Source organism: Pelecanus crispus, chromosome 3, assembly GCF_030463565.1.
Source record: "Pelecanus crispus isolate bPelCri1 chromosome 3, bPelCri1.pri, whole genome shotgun sequence".
Taxonomy (NCBI): domain Eukaryota; kingdom Metazoa; phylum Chordata; class Aves; order Pelecaniformes; family Pelecanidae; genus Pelecanus; species Pelecanus crispus.
Window position 1 is genome coordinate 48,146,511 of NC_134645.1, and position 17,885 is coordinate 48,164,395.

The 17,885-nt window shown below is 36.8% G+C and overlaps 1 protein-coding gene across 2 annotated transcripts in view; it reads right to left on the reverse strand.

Annotated features, from left to right (window-relative positions):
- Positions 1-17,885, reverse strand: part of BIRC6 (baculoviral IAP repeat containing 6) — a 188,520-nt gene that overhangs the window by 109,149 nt on the left and 61,486 nt on the right. For both annotated transcript variants that reach the window (XM_075708606.1, XM_075708607.1), the window contains 17 exons: positions 17,108-17,254; positions 16,370-16,557; positions 15,385-15,702; positions 14,865-14,964; positions 14,190-14,404; positions 13,794-14,002; positions 13,137-13,483; positions 11,955-12,174; positions 10,884-11,017; positions 7,511-7,648; positions 6,630-6,757; positions 5,910-6,041; positions 3,776-3,991; positions 3,255-3,438; positions 2,700-2,855; positions 2,205-2,338; positions 413-566 (listed from right to left, as the gene is read on the reverse strand). In XM_075708606.1, coding sequence (XP_075564721.1) covers positions 413-566; positions 2,205-2,338; positions 2,700-2,855; positions 3,255-3,438; positions 3,776-3,991; positions 5,910-6,041; positions 6,630-6,757; positions 7,511-7,648; positions 10,884-11,017; positions 11,955-12,174; positions 13,137-13,483; positions 13,794-14,002; positions 14,190-14,404; positions 14,865-14,964; positions 15,385-15,702; positions 16,370-16,557; positions 17,108-17,254 — 3,120 coding nt within the window. The remainder of the gene's footprint in view (positions 1-412; positions 567-2,204; positions 2,339-2,699; positions 2,856-3,254; positions 3,439-3,775; positions 3,992-5,909; positions 6,042-6,629; positions 6,758-7,510; positions 7,649-10,883; positions 11,018-11,954; positions 12,175-13,136; positions 13,484-13,793; positions 14,003-14,189; positions 14,405-14,864; positions 14,965-15,384; positions 15,703-16,369; positions 16,558-17,107; positions 17,255-17,885) is intronic.

Consider the following 17,885-nt stretch of genomic DNA (forward strand, 5'->3'; position numbering starts at 1 on the left):
GTTTTTCCCCAGTGCGGCAGGGGAACAATCTATCACCCCAGTTCAGTAATACTCCTCTAAACTAAACAAGTGTGCCACCTCATTCCTTTGGGTAGAGCCAACTACCCAAATATAAGCCAACTAGAAGAAAGCTTCCAAAATTTCCTGAGAAAACAGGAATGATTTAAAACTGCTTGTAAGTATGTGTTCAAAAATATTACAAAATAAGATTTTCTGCTGTGTTAGGCTGTTTTCAAAGCAAACGCCACATAATATTCTCTCAGTTACCACAGAAAAAAAACTGCGGCATACAGAAAATGTAATTCTTTCCACTTAACGCACGTAGAAATTGTTAACATAATTTGATATGCAAAAGCATCAAATAGAGTATCAAAGAAAGAGAGCCCGAACAGAACTTTAGTTCATTGCTTACCTTGAGAGACTGATACGCTCACAGTTTGTGATCCATTTTTCTCTGTAGTTACCGGTGGTTTTGCAACTGGAATTCCAACGCCTCCAATGTAAGGATTGTAATTGTAGGTGCCATAATCAGCACCCCAGTAATCATACCAGGTGCTGCTTATAGGCTTAAAAAACAAACAAAACAAGAAGAAAATAAACAGCAACTCTTTAGACTTCTCAAGTACAAAAATAAATTTTGTAGTGACTTCCAATAAACACTGAAATACAAAAAATTAAAACCAGAAGATTGGATCCAATAGGTTTAGAAAATTTTGTTTCAATTTTTATTGCAGTATAAGCTACTAAATCCTTAGTGATTGTGAAAATCCAGCAATGCAGTTAGCTGTCTCAAAGATTCAAGAAGCCAATTTGAAAATGTTATCATCAGCTTTTATTCACACATTTGTACCATACTGTAAATTTGGAAGTGGAGTATCACACATATTTTGAGAAATTATTTATCAAGACAGAATACTATATTATTAACTGTACTATTAAAATACCTTGAAGCCTCAGTGAGGCTCAGGGATTATTTGTACTGGGCTCTGCAAAAGAAAGAGTTGAATAATCTCTACTCAAGTGTCATAATTTAAGACACTTAGAAAACATATGGATCACAAGAAAAAAAAAAAAACAGTAATGTAAGACTGTATGAAGGTGATTTGTGTATGCCTATTTTTTAATGGCAAGATCCAATATCAACTGTCATTTTAGAGATACAGAAGCAAATCTTAAGAAGGATTAAGAATGAAGGAGTGTTTTTCTGGCTGTTTTTAAGAGGACATCCCATTAGGCAATAAAATCAGGAAGATACCTATGGATGAAGTGGACTAAGGAGTACCGCCAAATTAAATGATAGCAGAATAAAGAAGCAGGGAAAAATTATACAGTAAATAAAATATTTTGGTAGGGTGAGATTTAAAGAAAAAAATCTTTACATGATAGGTAATCAGTGGAAGGACATACGAAGGAACACAGAGAAAAAAAGAAAACTTAGTGTTGTCTGAGCAAGTGGCAAGAAAGCTAATTTAGGTTAATTCAGATGAGGCTGAAGATTTAAGTCAATAGCGAGAGGAGTGGGAAAACCCCAAATGAGAATGTCATCCTTATAGGAAGAGAAAAGAGCCTCAACATTTTATTATGAACAGTTGTGTTTCTTTACAACCAAAATATTTTTGGTTTTTAATATACCTTGACAATATACGATTACATCTAAATGTTATTTTAGTACCTCGGGTATGTTTAGCTTCCATTTTAAGTATGAAAGCATTTAATAATTTTCTTGTTCCACAGTGAAATAAGTTCTGAAGTTAGCTGCTTCTCTTCATAGTCTGAAGCTGGTCTGAGCACTAGCTACTGCTGACCTTTTTTTTTTTTTAAAAAAAAACCACAATACTAGCAGTATTACTCTTAAGATCAATTGCAGAAGCAAACGGCACTCTATTCTTAATAAACAAAATTACAAGACTAGATTTTATTTTTCTTTTGTATTATGCTTTTGTTGACTTTATCTGTATAAACAAGATGTTTATAACACATGTTATTTTCATGCAAAAGCAAAATAGTTTGTGGTCAACTGAGATATGAACACATCTGAGATGTGAACACGATCTTTACATTCCCTCCTGTCTTTCTACATTAAACCTTTACAAAAAGCTAAAAGAAGGTGTAAGACATCAAATACCACTAATGAAGAAGTGCAAGAGAAACGATTTTACTATTTTACATGTAAAGGTTAACCTGAAAACTCAGGTGCGTCATACCTTGAAGACTTTGGCTGCAAGGGGATCTTTTTCCAAATCAATATCCAAAGGATCAATATCAACTTCCATCAGGTCTTGCAGTAATTCAAGGTCAATGTCCTTATCTTTTTCCAAAGATGACAGAGGTGGAGCACCTTTGAATAATTGAGAGTATTAATTATACATTTTATTATTATACAAGTACAAATTATAAAACATGGATATATCATGCACTTAATGGATAATTTTAAGGCTTTTAATATTACAGCTCTTAGTGGAAAATGTTAATAAATGCAATCAAGTTGCCTTTTTTAAAACCACTGGAAAAATAACCATTTTTTACTAATTAAATGTAAAACTAGGTTGAAGAATTGCTCATATTCTGCCTGGATTTTCAGAAACTAATTACCCTATCACCAAAAATCCTTTACTGATATTTTGACAGATGAGTAACAGCAAAGGGTTTTTTACTTTTTTCAGTATACATATATACATCAAAATTATGAAGTAATTTACCTGTGATGTCATGTGTCAAAGGTTCATCTATTGTTTCCACTAATTGAACTGTGGACTGCTGGAGAGAGTCATCAGAATCCCCAGCCGAAGCTCCAGCATCTTCTCCCAGAGCACTTTCTTCCATAGCTTCAGCTGCTATAGGTGCCAACAACTCTCCTAGGTATTAGATTAAGCAGACAGCTCTATTTCAAGCTTCATTCCAGCTACAAATTAACATCCCAGTGTCTAGGTCAACTGCCTGTTTTTCTTCACCTAACTCTAAATTCTCCAAGGGCTACTTCTTCAAGGGGAGGAGTTCTGAATAGTTTTCAAATAATCAGGATCATATGAATATTAACTTTTTAGTGTGCAAGTCACTAATTCAGGATTGACTGTAACTGCAATTTAAATTGCCTTTTTTTTTTTTACATACTAATCTCAATTTTATGATTTTTTTTTTTTTTACTATCTTAATAGTGTCAGCAGATTCTAACATAATAATAAACAAACCCTAAAACATTAAAGGAAAGTTTCAAGTGTAACATACATTCTGAAAAACATGAAATTAAAACAAACCTGCTAGAATATCCTGCAGCATACAAGTCAGAGAATACTGAGCCCATGCTCCTCCCCAAGAGATGTCTCCTCTATTAAAGTCAGTTCCAACAAGAAGCAGCAATAATCTTTCCAACTGAGTCTCATTTACAATCTCACATAAATGAATTGTTGGTCTTGTAGCATTTGCAATTCTAGCAAGAACCTATAAAAAAAGAAATATATGCCTATTCATATTTAACACTATGAAAATATGTAATAGCTTTAATTTCTATGAGTATTAGAGTTTGCTTACAAGTAAATCAGGTATTTTTACTAGCTTAAATTTTAGAATTTTACAAGTGTAATTATATGAAAATATTTTTTTAAAGTTACTTTTTCTACGCAAATTTGAAGCCATCAAACTACCTCACTAGAAATTACTAGAAATTTCAATGCTGCAGCTAATTTTTACCATCAAGCCAGCAAAAAAGCAGTAATAGAATGCTAATTTAATGCAGTCTCCATTGCAACTACAGAGTGATGTTCCATATTCTGTTTACCTTACAAACAAAGAGAAGTAAATCTGCATGACAAGTAAAGTCCATGGACAAGAGAAAGAGTGCCAGCTTCTGCACTACAGAAATACAACGTTCATGTGCCAGTGTAAATGGAAGTGGTTCAATTTCTGGAGTTTCCTTTGCTGTTGATACTTCTGTATCTAAAGTAGAACGCGGCCATTCTGCAGTCCGACGTAAGCGTATTAAGTCCTTGAAGTGCTGCAGAAATTAAATTTAAAACAACAGTTACGTTTTAAAACTAACATCTACATCTTTTCCCAGTGAAAATCTGAGGCAGCAATAACAGTAACTGTAAAACTTAAAGAAAAAAAAGAAAGAATACATGAGACTAAAAAGAGTCTAAGAATATATGAGAATCTGGAATGGAATTAAGGCTTTATTGGCAGAAATTTGTTTTGGCAGCATGTTATCTCAAGTGACAGACTCATAACCAAATTATCCAGTTCCACACAAGTGCCAAATAAGCCTTTATGTTTGTCATAAAACATATCGAGAATATGCATTTTAGAAATTTCTTTCATATTTCCATACCTGCATATAAAGCTACGGTTACCATGAAGCAAACTGCATATAAAAATAGCTAATATGGAAATTTACCCTTACAAGAATGCTGACCTCTTGGTTCTTCACATTACATAAATCATCAATAATTTCTAACTTCCTTAATACTTCCAGAGTACCCTGGTCTACAAACTCAATGGAGGAAAGAAGGTGCTTTTATTAATCCTCCCATCCACCAAGGGCACACATTTAGGAGCTCAGTTCATTGTATCAGCTACACAAGCAGTCTAAAATTAGGTAACACTAATGCCTCTTATAATCTCACTTAAGTAGAAGCTACTGAAGTAGACCAGAGAAAGAACTATTTACTAACACAAAGGTTTCAGCTTTCTCCTAAATGCAATGAATGTTTTAAGTTACTCGCAGCTTGTCATAACTAAAAGTGATTAGTAGGTGAAGTAGTAAAAACTCTATGAAATGCAACTATCAAGTGTACAGTAATACTGTAACAAGATGTTAAGATACTGCAAGGGGAAAACTCTTTATTTCAACATGCTTTTTTGATGCAACATGGCTGCTATGAAGTGAAACTTAAATAGCTGGACAGCGTATTTCAGCCAGTGACTCATTTAAAGATGTCTCAAGGGGGCCACCAGCAGAGTAGCCCCCCCGATATAACCTGCTGGAATAAAGCAGAAGATAGTGCAGGAAAGAACAGCTCATGACAAGCAGAGTTAGTGAAAACTTAGGGCTTTATTTTTATGCTTGTGTTTAAATTTGGGCTGTTGGGGGGGTTTTGGTTTTTTTTTTTTTTTTTCCATAATTACTAGAAGTTGTTGCAAGATTTCCCTTCAGATTGCTTTTAAGGTCCAATGTTCTACAATCTCTTTCCACAGGCCTACTTTAATTCATCCTAACAGACATTAGTACTTCTGGAACTAGAGAATAAATATTTAAAGAGATACCTAAGTTTGGTAGCTAGAAAGATTTACACATTTTTCGGCATTCCCTGCAAAGTCCATAGTGCCATCTCTAGAAATCCCTAAATTTCAGCACCTCATCTCATAATCAAAATAATTCTTTAACTACCACATCCACTCTCAGTATCTAGGGCTTACTGCAAGATGCCACAGCTTACATGGCAAGTACTTTTAGGAAGCAAAGAGCTTCTGAGAAAGCTCAAAAAACATTCTCAAAAGTTGTATTTATTATTTTGGGGAGACAGTCTTTGGCATGATTTTCTTCTGATTACTCAACCAGGAGAGCATCCAGAAGAGTATCATGCATAAAAGTTAGCCATATAAAATATTATTTTACATTTCTATTGGTATATACTATCCAAAGTTTAAAGATATGACTGGCATTCCCAAAGCTACAAGATTAGTAGTGATTTTGGCCATGACTACCTAAAAAAACCCTGTAGAAGGATAAACTAGTTTTCACAGTGCAAGAAATTTCCAGATGGCTGCTGTTTTCAGGATCACAACATACTTGATAGCAGCCATGATGAAACAACTTTTTAAAATAAGGTCAACGTAGGACAAAAATGCCTTTGCAGGAACAGGTCTTTTCACACAAAGGACAAGAAGTCAGTTACATTTTCAGAGCATCATACCTTTGAAGTAGCCTGCTTTAGTTTTGCCTGTTCTACTAAAAGTTTGTATGATGATCCTTTGTTGCTTTGTATTTTCTCTTTTTCCATCTGTTCCACCAAAGCCTTCTGTTTTGCTTTTAATAAGTTAAGTTGCTAAAAGAAAATGTTAATAGGAAAAAATGAAAATTTAAGCAATAAGATGTTAAAAGGATCAGTATGTTCATATGATAGTAATCCTCAGTTCAAATTGTAACTTGAGCTTTTAAAATACAGTTTATCTACAATTTTAACTAAGACACCATAAGGGACTACTAGCAGACCCAGAATAGATGAAGTTTAAGAAGAAACAGCATTTTTAAAGGAGCTCAAGACATACATGCCCAGGGCCATAAAAGCTGCATGGTTGCATTTAGAAATGAAAATATTGTGTCTTAATAATTACCAACTTTTAAATCACAGCTTAGGTGCTTGTAGTCAGGTGTACCCAGATTTATCTAGCAAGTAAATTATACTTTTTGTCCAATATGGGCCACAGAGTGCAACACTACACTCCATCATCTGTTCTTCCAGCAGATCCCATGCCCCATGGTTTAAGATGAATATCAAAGAAGTTAGGCAGCCTTTAGCTACAGAACCAGACCTATGCAAAAGCAAGGCTGAATGAGTCCCAAGGCTAAAGCTGTTCTTTCAAGAAATGAGATATACTTCTGTGAAAATAGTCACTACCGTGCTGGAAGTCACCTGTTTATGATGCACAAGCTGTTTTCTGATCTTTCGGGAATACAGTCTATCTAGGCTACTGTTGCCTTTAGTAGATCTGCTCAGACTCTGAGTGTGAAGGCTGTTATTTATAAAACTCCACTGGTTTCCTAATGGAAATAGGAAAAAACAAAAAGGACATATTAATCCATCTTATTAAACCTCACTTAACTCCAGAGAAAAGCATTTACATTGCAGTAATGGTTATCATCTCCATACACTAAACACTAAAGAAGCAAGCAAGATCTAACTCTTAGTGTTATGCAACCATCACCACTGATGGTAATATTTCTGTGTAATTTTAAAATGCGGTGGTATCATTTTGTTTTCATTATTTTCAAAACATATACGGAGATAAGCAAAACTGCCCTAACTAAAAATACCTGAACAGCTTCCATAACACAAAAGCTTTACAGTTTTCATTTTTAGAAAGGATGTTCAAAGAAAACCATAGCTAATCCACTTAAATAATACTAAACAGACAAAAAATGCATTTAAAAGTATTGGGATACAAATATCATGGCAAATACCAAAGCAGTTATAAAGTCATACTGTTACCCTTTCTCACAATATCAAACTGTCTCAACATGGTGTACTCTCAATTGCCAGGTCCCGTAGTCACAGGATAATATACAGACATTCTATAAACTAAAATCAATCCTGTATTTTTTACTTCAAAAAAATGAGGTCTATTTCTAAAGAGAAGGGGAGTAAAGAAGCAGACAACAGTGCAAATAAAACAATCACAACATCCGTTTCTAAAATCTCATTTTTCAAGTCAATTGGAACATACATTTAAAGTATTTGAAGAGCTCCCAAACCAATACCCATAGGAGCAAGTTTGGATAACAAGTGTTACATACCTGTCAAAAATCGTTCCCTCTCTTTTCCATTCAGAGGTTTCTTGGCTGTGGCTGCTTCATCTTCAACAGTAGCTACGTAATCCAGTAGTCTGGACACCAGCATTACAACCCAGCTGATCATGGGAATGTCTAAAACTCCTTCAAAATAAATAGATTTGAGTGCCTTAATAAAGTTTTTAAGCCTTAACAATCTAGTTTTAAAGAAATCATAAAAAGCATTAGATGGCATACATTTTGCTAGGCCATAAAGATTCCACTCCCCCCCTCTTTTTTTTAAATGAGGATAAGAGTCTGAGCACTCATAAATGACGGAAGAAATCAAACATTCAGTGTGGAACTCAGGTGCAAGAGAAAATGTCACAGTTCTCTCAGTCTGATGAAGTCAGAAGTCCAAAAGCTTCACCTCTATTTTTAAAGCTAAAAATTAAGCAGCATTTAAAAAAAAAAAAAAAAAAAGTAAAAAACTGTATGTCTAAATTTCCTAAATACCAAATGCAGAATGACAGCTGCTTGCATTAAAGCACATAAATTAGATGTCTCAAATGCCATAGTGTGTAATTCCTCCATCAACCAGGGCTCCAACAAGACAGTTATAACTGTGCACCTGAATACCTTCGTTTTTACTCCTTTGTTAGTGTATTTTCACGTAGCCATTTGAATAAGATGCAGGAAAGCCAAGAATGGGTTCAGACTAGATGAACCATGCTGGTGGCACTAATGACTGGCCACTGCCTATTTCAGTCTCACACATTAAATGCAGTATTTTTGTACAGGCAGAAATGTATCTTACACATCATGCAAGAAAAATCTTTGTATGCATGAGCAAATCTAAATGAACAGTTCTGAAGTGAACTCCTGTGTGCTCAATAAAGACCAGAAGCCTACAATTAATGACCACTTAATCACACTCATCATGCAAATGATTTTACATAATATCAATACAGCAAAGTCATTAGTACTAGAGGTTACACGCACATTTTCCTACCTGTGCACTGTGCTGAGCCACATATAACTACGCTACATTTTTCATGCGCTGACCTCAAGAGCTTTAATTAACTCAAACTATTATTAATTCCATGTCAAAGAAGAAAACTAATGCACAGATATGACTTGTGCAAAATCACATGTAGCTGCTGGCAGCCCAAGCAACAGGATGCAGGCACTGACTGTTAGCTCCAGTTTCCTGTCCACACTGGCAGAAAGCAGCCCACCCCAAGCAGGCAGAGAGACAGGAGGCCTCCCCATAACAGGACCTGAACAGGAACTGCAGACTAAATTGCAAGAATAGAAATGAGTAGCACTGGTGACTGCTACACACCTTTTTGGTTGGTAGAATAGAAAGAAAGGAGCCTGCTGTAGAGTGAAGTATATACTTTTTCATACTTCTGTTTAAACAAGTGCATTTCTTTTCCTTTTATCTCTTTTTAAAAAAAAAAAAAAAAATCAAAATTTTCAGCTTCTCTCCCTCCCTCCAAGTGTCTTTTGCTTACTCCTTTTTTTCCCCCTCTGCTTCAAAGTTTACAACTTCTCTCTATCCACAACATTCACCTCTTGCTCTGATTGTCGTTTGTTTTCTGACTTTTTCCCTAGTAAGTTTTCACCCCTTTGACCCTTAGTTATGTGTGATAGTTCTCAAATAGGAATGTCTTCTGCCATACCTGATGGTTCCACCACACATAATAATGCCCTAGTACTCACCTGTACTGTCCAGGAGGAAGGAAGCTGGAAGACCAGCAAATAAAGCTCTGAAGTATCAGTTACTTCTGCTTCCTAAAGTCCTCCGTGAGGACAACTAGTAAGGCAAGAGCTATGAAAGGAATTGGCAGCTGTGGGGAGAGTGCAAACAGAGGTAGAGGAGATGTAAGCGTGGGTTTGCCTCAAACTAGTTAGAGACTACAGCAGGATATGGCCATGATAGAGAAAGCACACAGTAGACCAATGGGAAGTGATAGGACAGCTTCTGACACCAGCTGTAGGCTTGTTTACATCAGAAGACAAGGCAAAAAGTAAGGACAGAGTCTCAGCTGGCATTTATCAACTTCACAATGCTAAGAATTTTAAACAACTTATCTTCTACAATGCTCTGCTATACGTACGTAACAAATGAAGTAGCCTAGAGTTTCATGTTTTCAAAAGCAAGCCCTTTCTTCAAACTTAGGGTAGTTAAGAAAACATTCAAAGAAAATCAAGTTTGGAGAAAATAATTTCAGTAATTTTTTTAGGGTCAAAAAATGTAAATTCCTTGTAATTTCAAAAAACCCCCATGTAGTTTGCAGAAACCATGCAGATAGACCTAACAAACTTGTCTTCGTAACCGCACTTCACCTGAAAATGAACATGAGCCAGCAGTGTGCCCAGGTGGCCAAGAAGGCCAACAGCATCCTGGCTTGTATCAGGAATAGTGTGGCCAGCAGGAGCAGGGAGGTGATTGTCCCCCTGTACTTGGCGCTGGTGAGGCCGCACCTCGAATATTGTGTCCAGTTTTGGGCCCCTCAATACAAGAAAGACATTGAGGTGCTGGAGCATGTCCAGAGAAGGGCAAGGAAGCTGGTGAAGGGTCTGGAGCACAGGCCTTATGAGGAGCGGCTGAGGGAACTGGGGTTGTTTAGTCTGGAGAAGAGAAGGCTGAGGGGAGACCTTATTGCTCTCTACAGCTACCTGAAAAGAAGTTGTAGTGAGGTGGGTGTTGGTCTCTTCTCCCAGGTAGCTAGCGATAGAGGAAATGGGCTCAAGCTGCGCCAGGGGAGGTTTAGGTTGGAAATTAGGAACAATTTCTTCACGGAAAGGGTAGTCAAGCATTGGAACAGGCTGCCTACAGAGGTGGTGGAGTCACCATCCCTGGAAGTGTTCAAAAAACGGGTAGATGTGGCACTTTCGGGACATGGTTTAGTCTAGTCTACCCTGGATTGGTTTAGTGTGGACATGGTAGTGTAGGTTAATGGTTGGACTGGATGATCTTAAAGGTCTTTTCCAACTTAAACGATTCTATGATTCTATGAAAAGTTTGAAACTTAGAAAGAATCTCATGAGCAAAAAGGAGCACTTCCTTCCAAAATGCTAAATTCCAAAGTGATTCACTAGAGCTGCCTACAGACTGGATGTTCCCCTCACTTTGTTAAAACTTTAAAGCTTCCTAGCCGAATTAAAAGCAACCAAATAGATTTTGCTCAAGTTTAAATGGGGAGGTGAGGGGAGGAATCTTTTAACACCTAAAGAACAAGAAGTGTCAGCACATTTTAAAAGACAACTGTGTTTTGCAAATACAGCAAACGAGCAATTTCTTCTTTTAATACACCAAAAATTGTGAGCTAGTCTCTCAATTTTCTAGCTTATAATGAATATGAATATATAGTTTCCCAAATTAGAGGGCTACCTTCAGTTCTTCTGTGCACAGGTAAATGAGGTTGCAGTGGTGACAGCAGGTTATCCAGGAGATTAAGTAAACTTTCTAAAACACCACTGTTGCTAAGCGATCTTTGGCCAATGCAAGAAAGCAACATGAAGACCCTAAAAATAAAATTTACATATTTAAGATTTTATTTCTTTTTCAGATCCAGTAATATTCTGAAACACCCCTTACAGAACAATATTCCCCTGGGCTTTCATCTGAGATGCAAGCAGGTTGCTACAGAAAGCAGTACTGTGGCCCAGCAAGTGAACTGGATTCCACATTCTACTGTTGTAATGATAATGCAGTATTTTAGGGTGAACATTTCCTCTTTCACTCTCACGAGGTCAGTAGAGCATCACACTTCGTACACCTGAAACAAGATCTCATCTCTTTTATTTCCTATTACATATGACACACTGAATAGCAGGGATAGAGAGTTAAATCCATGTATTCTTATATCCCTGAATTAATTAATTTTAAAAAATTATGAAAATATAAATGTTGCTGTCCAAAGAAGGCAGAAAGCCACAGAACAGCACATATGTTCGATTAAAATAAAATGCTAATGTTTAGAATATCAAAGACCTCAGTCAATAATCTGCAATAATCTACACATCTAACATTCAATGCTCAACTCCATGCTTGTTTTCTCTTATCTCACAGAAATCTTTTGTATTAAATGCTAGTAGTGTGCTTTCCAGTCTCAGTCCTCCTTCCAAATGCATCAGAAGAGCAGCTCTATGATGAGGGTGCATTTAAGCCTGATAAAGGAGAAGGCACTTTTTGACACTGGGGAGCAATCCTGCCAGGTATGTGAAGATCTCCAAGTAAGGAAAAGTAGCAACTTACTGTGGTGCAAGCACCAAACAGGTGCAATAAATAACTGCAATCAGACATCATTTGCAGTGCTTTTTTGGGACTATTTCTTAAATCAGTGAAATACATGGATAAGTATCCTTCAGTCACATTTTGTCAGTTCCAACGTTAAGTTATGAACAATAGAATTATTTAAGCGATCCACAGGTAATGTATCAATATAGACTTATACCTTACCTGTCTTGTGGGAATATGAGAAGTTGCTCTGAATTGTATAACTCCTGCAGTACGTTTGAAAGAAACTGACCCCACCATCTTTCTCCTCCACAGAGCTGAACAAGCAGAAGGCCAGTATGCAATCGTATCTTTGGGGTTCCACTGATACAAAGGTGTTTAAATAATTCTTCACAAGCTTGAGCATGAAAAGTACTTTGCAGAACCACAGGAACAGAGTGCCCTTTTAAGAAAAGAGAACAAGCAACTATGTTTAAGGAGACAGTGGTTCGAAAACATAGGAGGAAAAAGTTTGCAGGAAGTTTTAAAACTACTATGATTAGACTACTTGGCACAGGGAGGAAGGAGGAGGGAACACATGGGGAGATGGTAATTTGCAGGTAACCCATGAAGACCAGGCCATTTGGTCAAAACCAAATAAATTTCATGTCAGTGCAAATACTCCCATGGAATCTACACAAAGCAAAAACCAAACCATCATTATGCTTAGGAACAAACTGGCACAGAAAATTACAGGACAGACATACCTATCTATCCAATGTTCTGCCTTTTTTTTTTTTTTAAAAAAAAAAAAACAAACAAAAAACCACCACTCCTACTCAGACTTTTCAATATTGATTCTCCAAGAACTTTTTCAGTGGCAAGTTTAGGAAATAAAAATCCTTACTGGATATTAAAAAACATGAACTGAGACACTGGTTTTACAACTTCCCCCCACCCCCAAAGCAATCTGTGCTTCCCCTCCCCACTTCTAACTGCCTAATTCATCCCCAGTGTTGCACAGGCTTCCATGCTCACAGATACTTCCACAAGCTGATTCTACCTACGAAAACACCACAAGTATTCTGCCTGGGCAGTCTTCTGTTACTCCAGTAAACTGAATCAGCCCACAGAAGGATCAGATGAGTATCTGAACAAAGGAATATGTAGCCAGGACTACAGAAAAGGGAGAAGGACCTCGACACCCTCTCTTATCCATTCTGGGGGCAGGAAATGGTTATGTCAGCTTGATGCCACTAGTGAAACTTTACACTGTATGCTACCAGCTACTAAAATGACAGTAAAACATATCTGAACATAGTTTAAAAGCTTTAGAGTGGGAAAGTACAGATCAAGAAATAGAAACACTTGCAAATTTTTTCTATTAACATGACAAAAATATCAAAATCTCAAAAAAATACTAACCATTGGAAGAATGAAGCAAACTAAGCAAAGTATCCAGTAAGTATCTAATGATGGTGCGTAACTGTTCTGTGGATGACATCTGAATCAACTCTTTTGGATCAGACTGCTCCTTCAGTGTTTTCCTGCTTGCACCTAAAGCTACTTTGAGCCTCTGAACAGCATGGTGAGCCAAGTTGAGTTGAAGCTGTAGCTGAATGCAGTCCTGGTAAGCAGAAAATACTCTGCTATCTTCTTCTACTGCCTTGTCTGGCTTTCGTAAAAAGTACTGAGCATTGTTAGCACTATTGAGTGGTGGCAGGTCAATACTCTGCAGAAGGATTTCTAACCGATGACAGGCCAAATTGTACCTAAAGGGAAACATTCCAACACACAATTCAATAGACATTAGCAAACGGCAATACATCTGACAGTCACCCTGCCAGAAGTTGACTTCTGGTCCATTTTGAATGCACTGTTAAAACAGATATTGGAAAAAATACAGTGTAGTCTTTGTTACTGCTATAATGACATTCGCTGTAACAACTCTATAACAAAGGCAGAGTTTTCTTTGGTCTGAAGAGTATCATGTGAAGGAAAAAGAAAAGTCTATAACATTATGATATCCCAGTGTTTTAAGTTAAAATAACTAGTAAGTACACATATTTTTTTTCTTCTAACCTGCATTGTATGTCTTCTTGCAACGCAACCATCATTGCCAAATGTTGGTCAATTTCTGGCTGATTTGCAGCTTCACCTTCTCCTCTGAGGGGATCGTGCATTAGTTTCAGCTCATTTTCAAAGGGTAAGATATAGGTATGGCCATAATAAAATCCTAATGGGATTTTTGCTCTGGCATTTGTGCTACCATATCGACCAATAACAGTGATCTGAAAGAGAACGCAACTACACTGTAACACAATTGTATCAAAACGGGCAAAATAAACACCAAGTCAAAAATTCATAAAAAAATTATAGCCAACTAAAGTTTGGTCTGAAGAGAATTTAAGAGAAAGATCACATACTAACAAAGATCAAGAGTTGAAAAGATAGAGTATGCAGTCTATCTCCTTTTACCTTCATAAACCTGCAAACTGGGGGTGGCAACAAGTCATGTAAAATAAGTGAATGTGTGCTGATGTCAGTAGCCACTACCAGTCGCCTTCCATCCACTTCTTCTCCTAAAGTCCAGATGTCAATTGACAAAGAAGCCAAATCTCCACAAGTAGGAATCAATACATCCGTCAGCAATACAGGTCTTCCAAAATCTAAGGTCACGAATCTTCTTGCTCCTAGGGGAAAAACACAGGATTGCCTAAAATACCAGTATGTGCTAACCAGCAAAGAGTTGTTACTTCTCAAACAATAAAGCCATTGTTTATATATTGTTCAAAAAGTCTATATTTGAGGTTAAAAATAACTGCACAACCTCTTGCTACAGCTTGTACCCTTTGAAAAGAAAATTTTGACTTCAACTTAATTTAAGATGCTATGCTTTTTATGCATTATTTCAGAACAGGAGCTCTGTCCAGAGACCCAACATACTCCCCCAGCTCCCAGGATTTTTCAGCTTGATAAACATCACTGAATCCTGGGTCTTAAACTTCCAGATACAACAGAAATGCAAACTGAGAAATATATTTTCTTTGGAAAGCCAAGTGAGACTGCAGCTAAGCAACTTAAGAAGCAGAATATTTTCCAGGGTCTTATTAGAATATGTGTCAAAATTATTATTAGGAATTCTGTTTTTACCTGAGTGCATTCGCTCTATAATAATTGACTGATGAGGTGGAGGTTGAAGAAAATGTGAAGCGTGAGATATTGCAATAGCAAGACCGGATCCAAGTGGATTCTGAGGAGTGGGAAAACATTAGTAAAATTAAGTCATTAAAATCTATGCATTTATAATAAGCTGTTCTTCACAAAAGACTGTAAGAAAACCTCTTGTGATTTAAAGATGTACAATTTTGACACCACCTCACTACATTTAGATTTGAGCGTGAACCATCAAAATATATTAACTACTAAGTTCAAAGGATTAATAACTCCTTATACAGTTAAGCTACCTCCAACTAAAAGAAACCATTTGAGGTATTATAGCAACTCTACCTTGCTTTCATAAGTCTTCCTTTTCATATGGTCTAAATTCAGTGATATAGTTTTCACATCTCATCCAAATAAACAGATATATACTAGCACTCAAGTACAAATTAGATCCTGATAAGGCTTACACCATCTTGTTTCTATAAGAAAAGCGAACAAAAATAATTACCGTTCTAGACTTGCTTGTATTTTTGTTATGTGCTGCAAGGTTAACTGTTGGGGGATCAATGACTGAACCAGGGAAAAGCTGAGCAAGCTCTGCATTAATAACAGCAGAAACTGCCTCATTAGGTGGAGTCAAAGGTGGAGTCATGAACAGAGGAGTTGTTTTTGGTGTGGGTGGAATGACATCTGAAGGATGGATGAAGAACCCTGGGGCTGCTACTGGATTCGAAGGCACAGAGTTGTGAACAGGACCAACTGCTGATGCTGCTGCTGCTGCCGCCGCTGCTGTTGTCTGATGCAGTTTTGCTTCCAGCTTAGCTTTCTGCAGGGAAAATGAAAGCAGTGTATGTAGCCGATAATACCACCTGTAAACACAGTAGCAGTATTGAACTACAAGTTCAACTTCCATTATAAAACTAGATTTAATAAATCCAAGCTACCTTCAACACTGGCATGTTAGATGTCCAGCTATAAGCTGAAAAATTAAACTATTCAATTTGACCTCACTGGCTGACGAACCTGAGTAATTAGAGTAATTAATTGGAGTAATCAAAAAACAATTAAAAAACCTACAACTGAACAGCGAAGTAGACTCAACACAGCCAAGCTTCATACTGACAATGGCTTTATGACTGGTACTTCCCTGTGTCGGCAATCATGCTTTTCATTTCAGTGGGCTTTTTCAATTTCAGACTGATATACTTATGTATTAGGACGGACTTAGTTTTGACTACAAACTCCCAACCCGCCCTCAAAATACACAAAAAAATAAAGTCTGAAAGACCAAAGCAGCATGGGAGACACTCTCAGCGTTTTGCTTATTGAGAGTGATCCTCAGTGCAGAGCTGTTCCTTCCTCAAATACACTACAGAGAAAAAAAAGGACAAAAGGAAAAAAAAGAAAAAAAAAAAGGTGACTAGCTCTGCAACTACTTTCTCAGCTTTTGAAGTTTAGAGACAGCATTAAAAAATAGCCAAATAGCCTCCAACCTGTTGCTGAAGCTTCAAAAGCTGCTGCTGTTTCTCTTGCAGCACCTGGAGCTGTTGCTCGGCTGAGGCCATTGCATGAGAGAGAGACTGCAAAGCTACCTGGGCTGCTGAACTCAGTGCTGTCGAGGCTTCCCCAACCGTCCCAGAAGAGAGGCCACCAACTGCTGGGGTAACCCCAAAGGTACTCACTGGCATGAAACAAACAAACAAAAAGACAAACAAACAAAAACATGAATGTAGAAAAGAAATTATAAAACACACCTTTAATTTAATTCCTTACTAGTTGTTAAGAGCAATGTAAAAACAAGAGAAATATCTCCTTTTATCCAATTCATGCTACAAAGTAACATAATCTTGAACTGCAAAGTATATGGTTTCTAGACTATCCATACTCATCATACATGCAACATTTTCATTACAGAAGAGCCACCTAATGCCCTGGAATTCTTTCACCACATAAGGCTGCAAGGTAATTGACACAAGCTTGTATATTATACACTCCAATAGAAACAAATTGATTCAAATTAAAAAATTTGGAATCCAGTTTGTTTGTTAAGCTCTAGGAAGTTTAACTTCACATATAGTAACTATTTAAAAAAAAAAAACAACACCCCACAACACTGCAACACTTATAAAACTACAGGCAATCTGTTTGCCAAACAGTACTCATTATGTCCGAACAAAAATATCATACTGTGGAACTATGCTAAGCAGAAAAAAATGAAAAATTGTATATACCAGTAAACGTACTTGCATCGTCCCTTTCTATTCTAGTTCCATCACTTGTTGAAACACAGGTAAAGTGCAGAGGTTCAACTTCCAGAAGTCCAGTAAGGGAAGTAAAACTACCTTCAGCAGCTGCACAGCTACTTATTTTCCCATTTCCTGAAAAAGAAATATCTGCACAATCAGCTAATGTTTTCTTGATAGTGACATTTCAAGTCATGAAGAGTTGAAAGGGACAACTAAATATAATCCACATATTATATTACTTCACATTGTGGAACAACCACCTGAAGACTATCACATCCACAATATAAATGGAAGTATATTTTAAAATGGATAATGCTGCCAAATCCGAACAGAGTACCTCAGTAAGTCAAACTATCAAATGTGACAGCAGAAGCATAGAGTAACCTTCTTAATGCCAGAAATAAATTATACATGGATGCTCTATTCTTTCTACACTGTAAGAAAATTAGCTTGCAAAAATACGTTGATGTTACTGGACAGGAAGAGAAAGAAATTAACAGACCGACTAAGATCATACACCAAGGTAGTGTAAAAACTAGACTGTTATTCAACACACTAACAAATTCACAGTGTTGTATGGAGAGAGGGATGGGAAGGAGATGGACAAGAGTGTAGAAGAAAAGAAAAGGAGTCACTATCACTGATGAACATGCTTGCTATGAAAAGAATTTCCCGACAGGTAAAAATTATGTCATTCTTAAGACATTCTATGGCCTAAAGATTCACTTATGAACTACCCTGAGAGGACAGATACAAATATGCT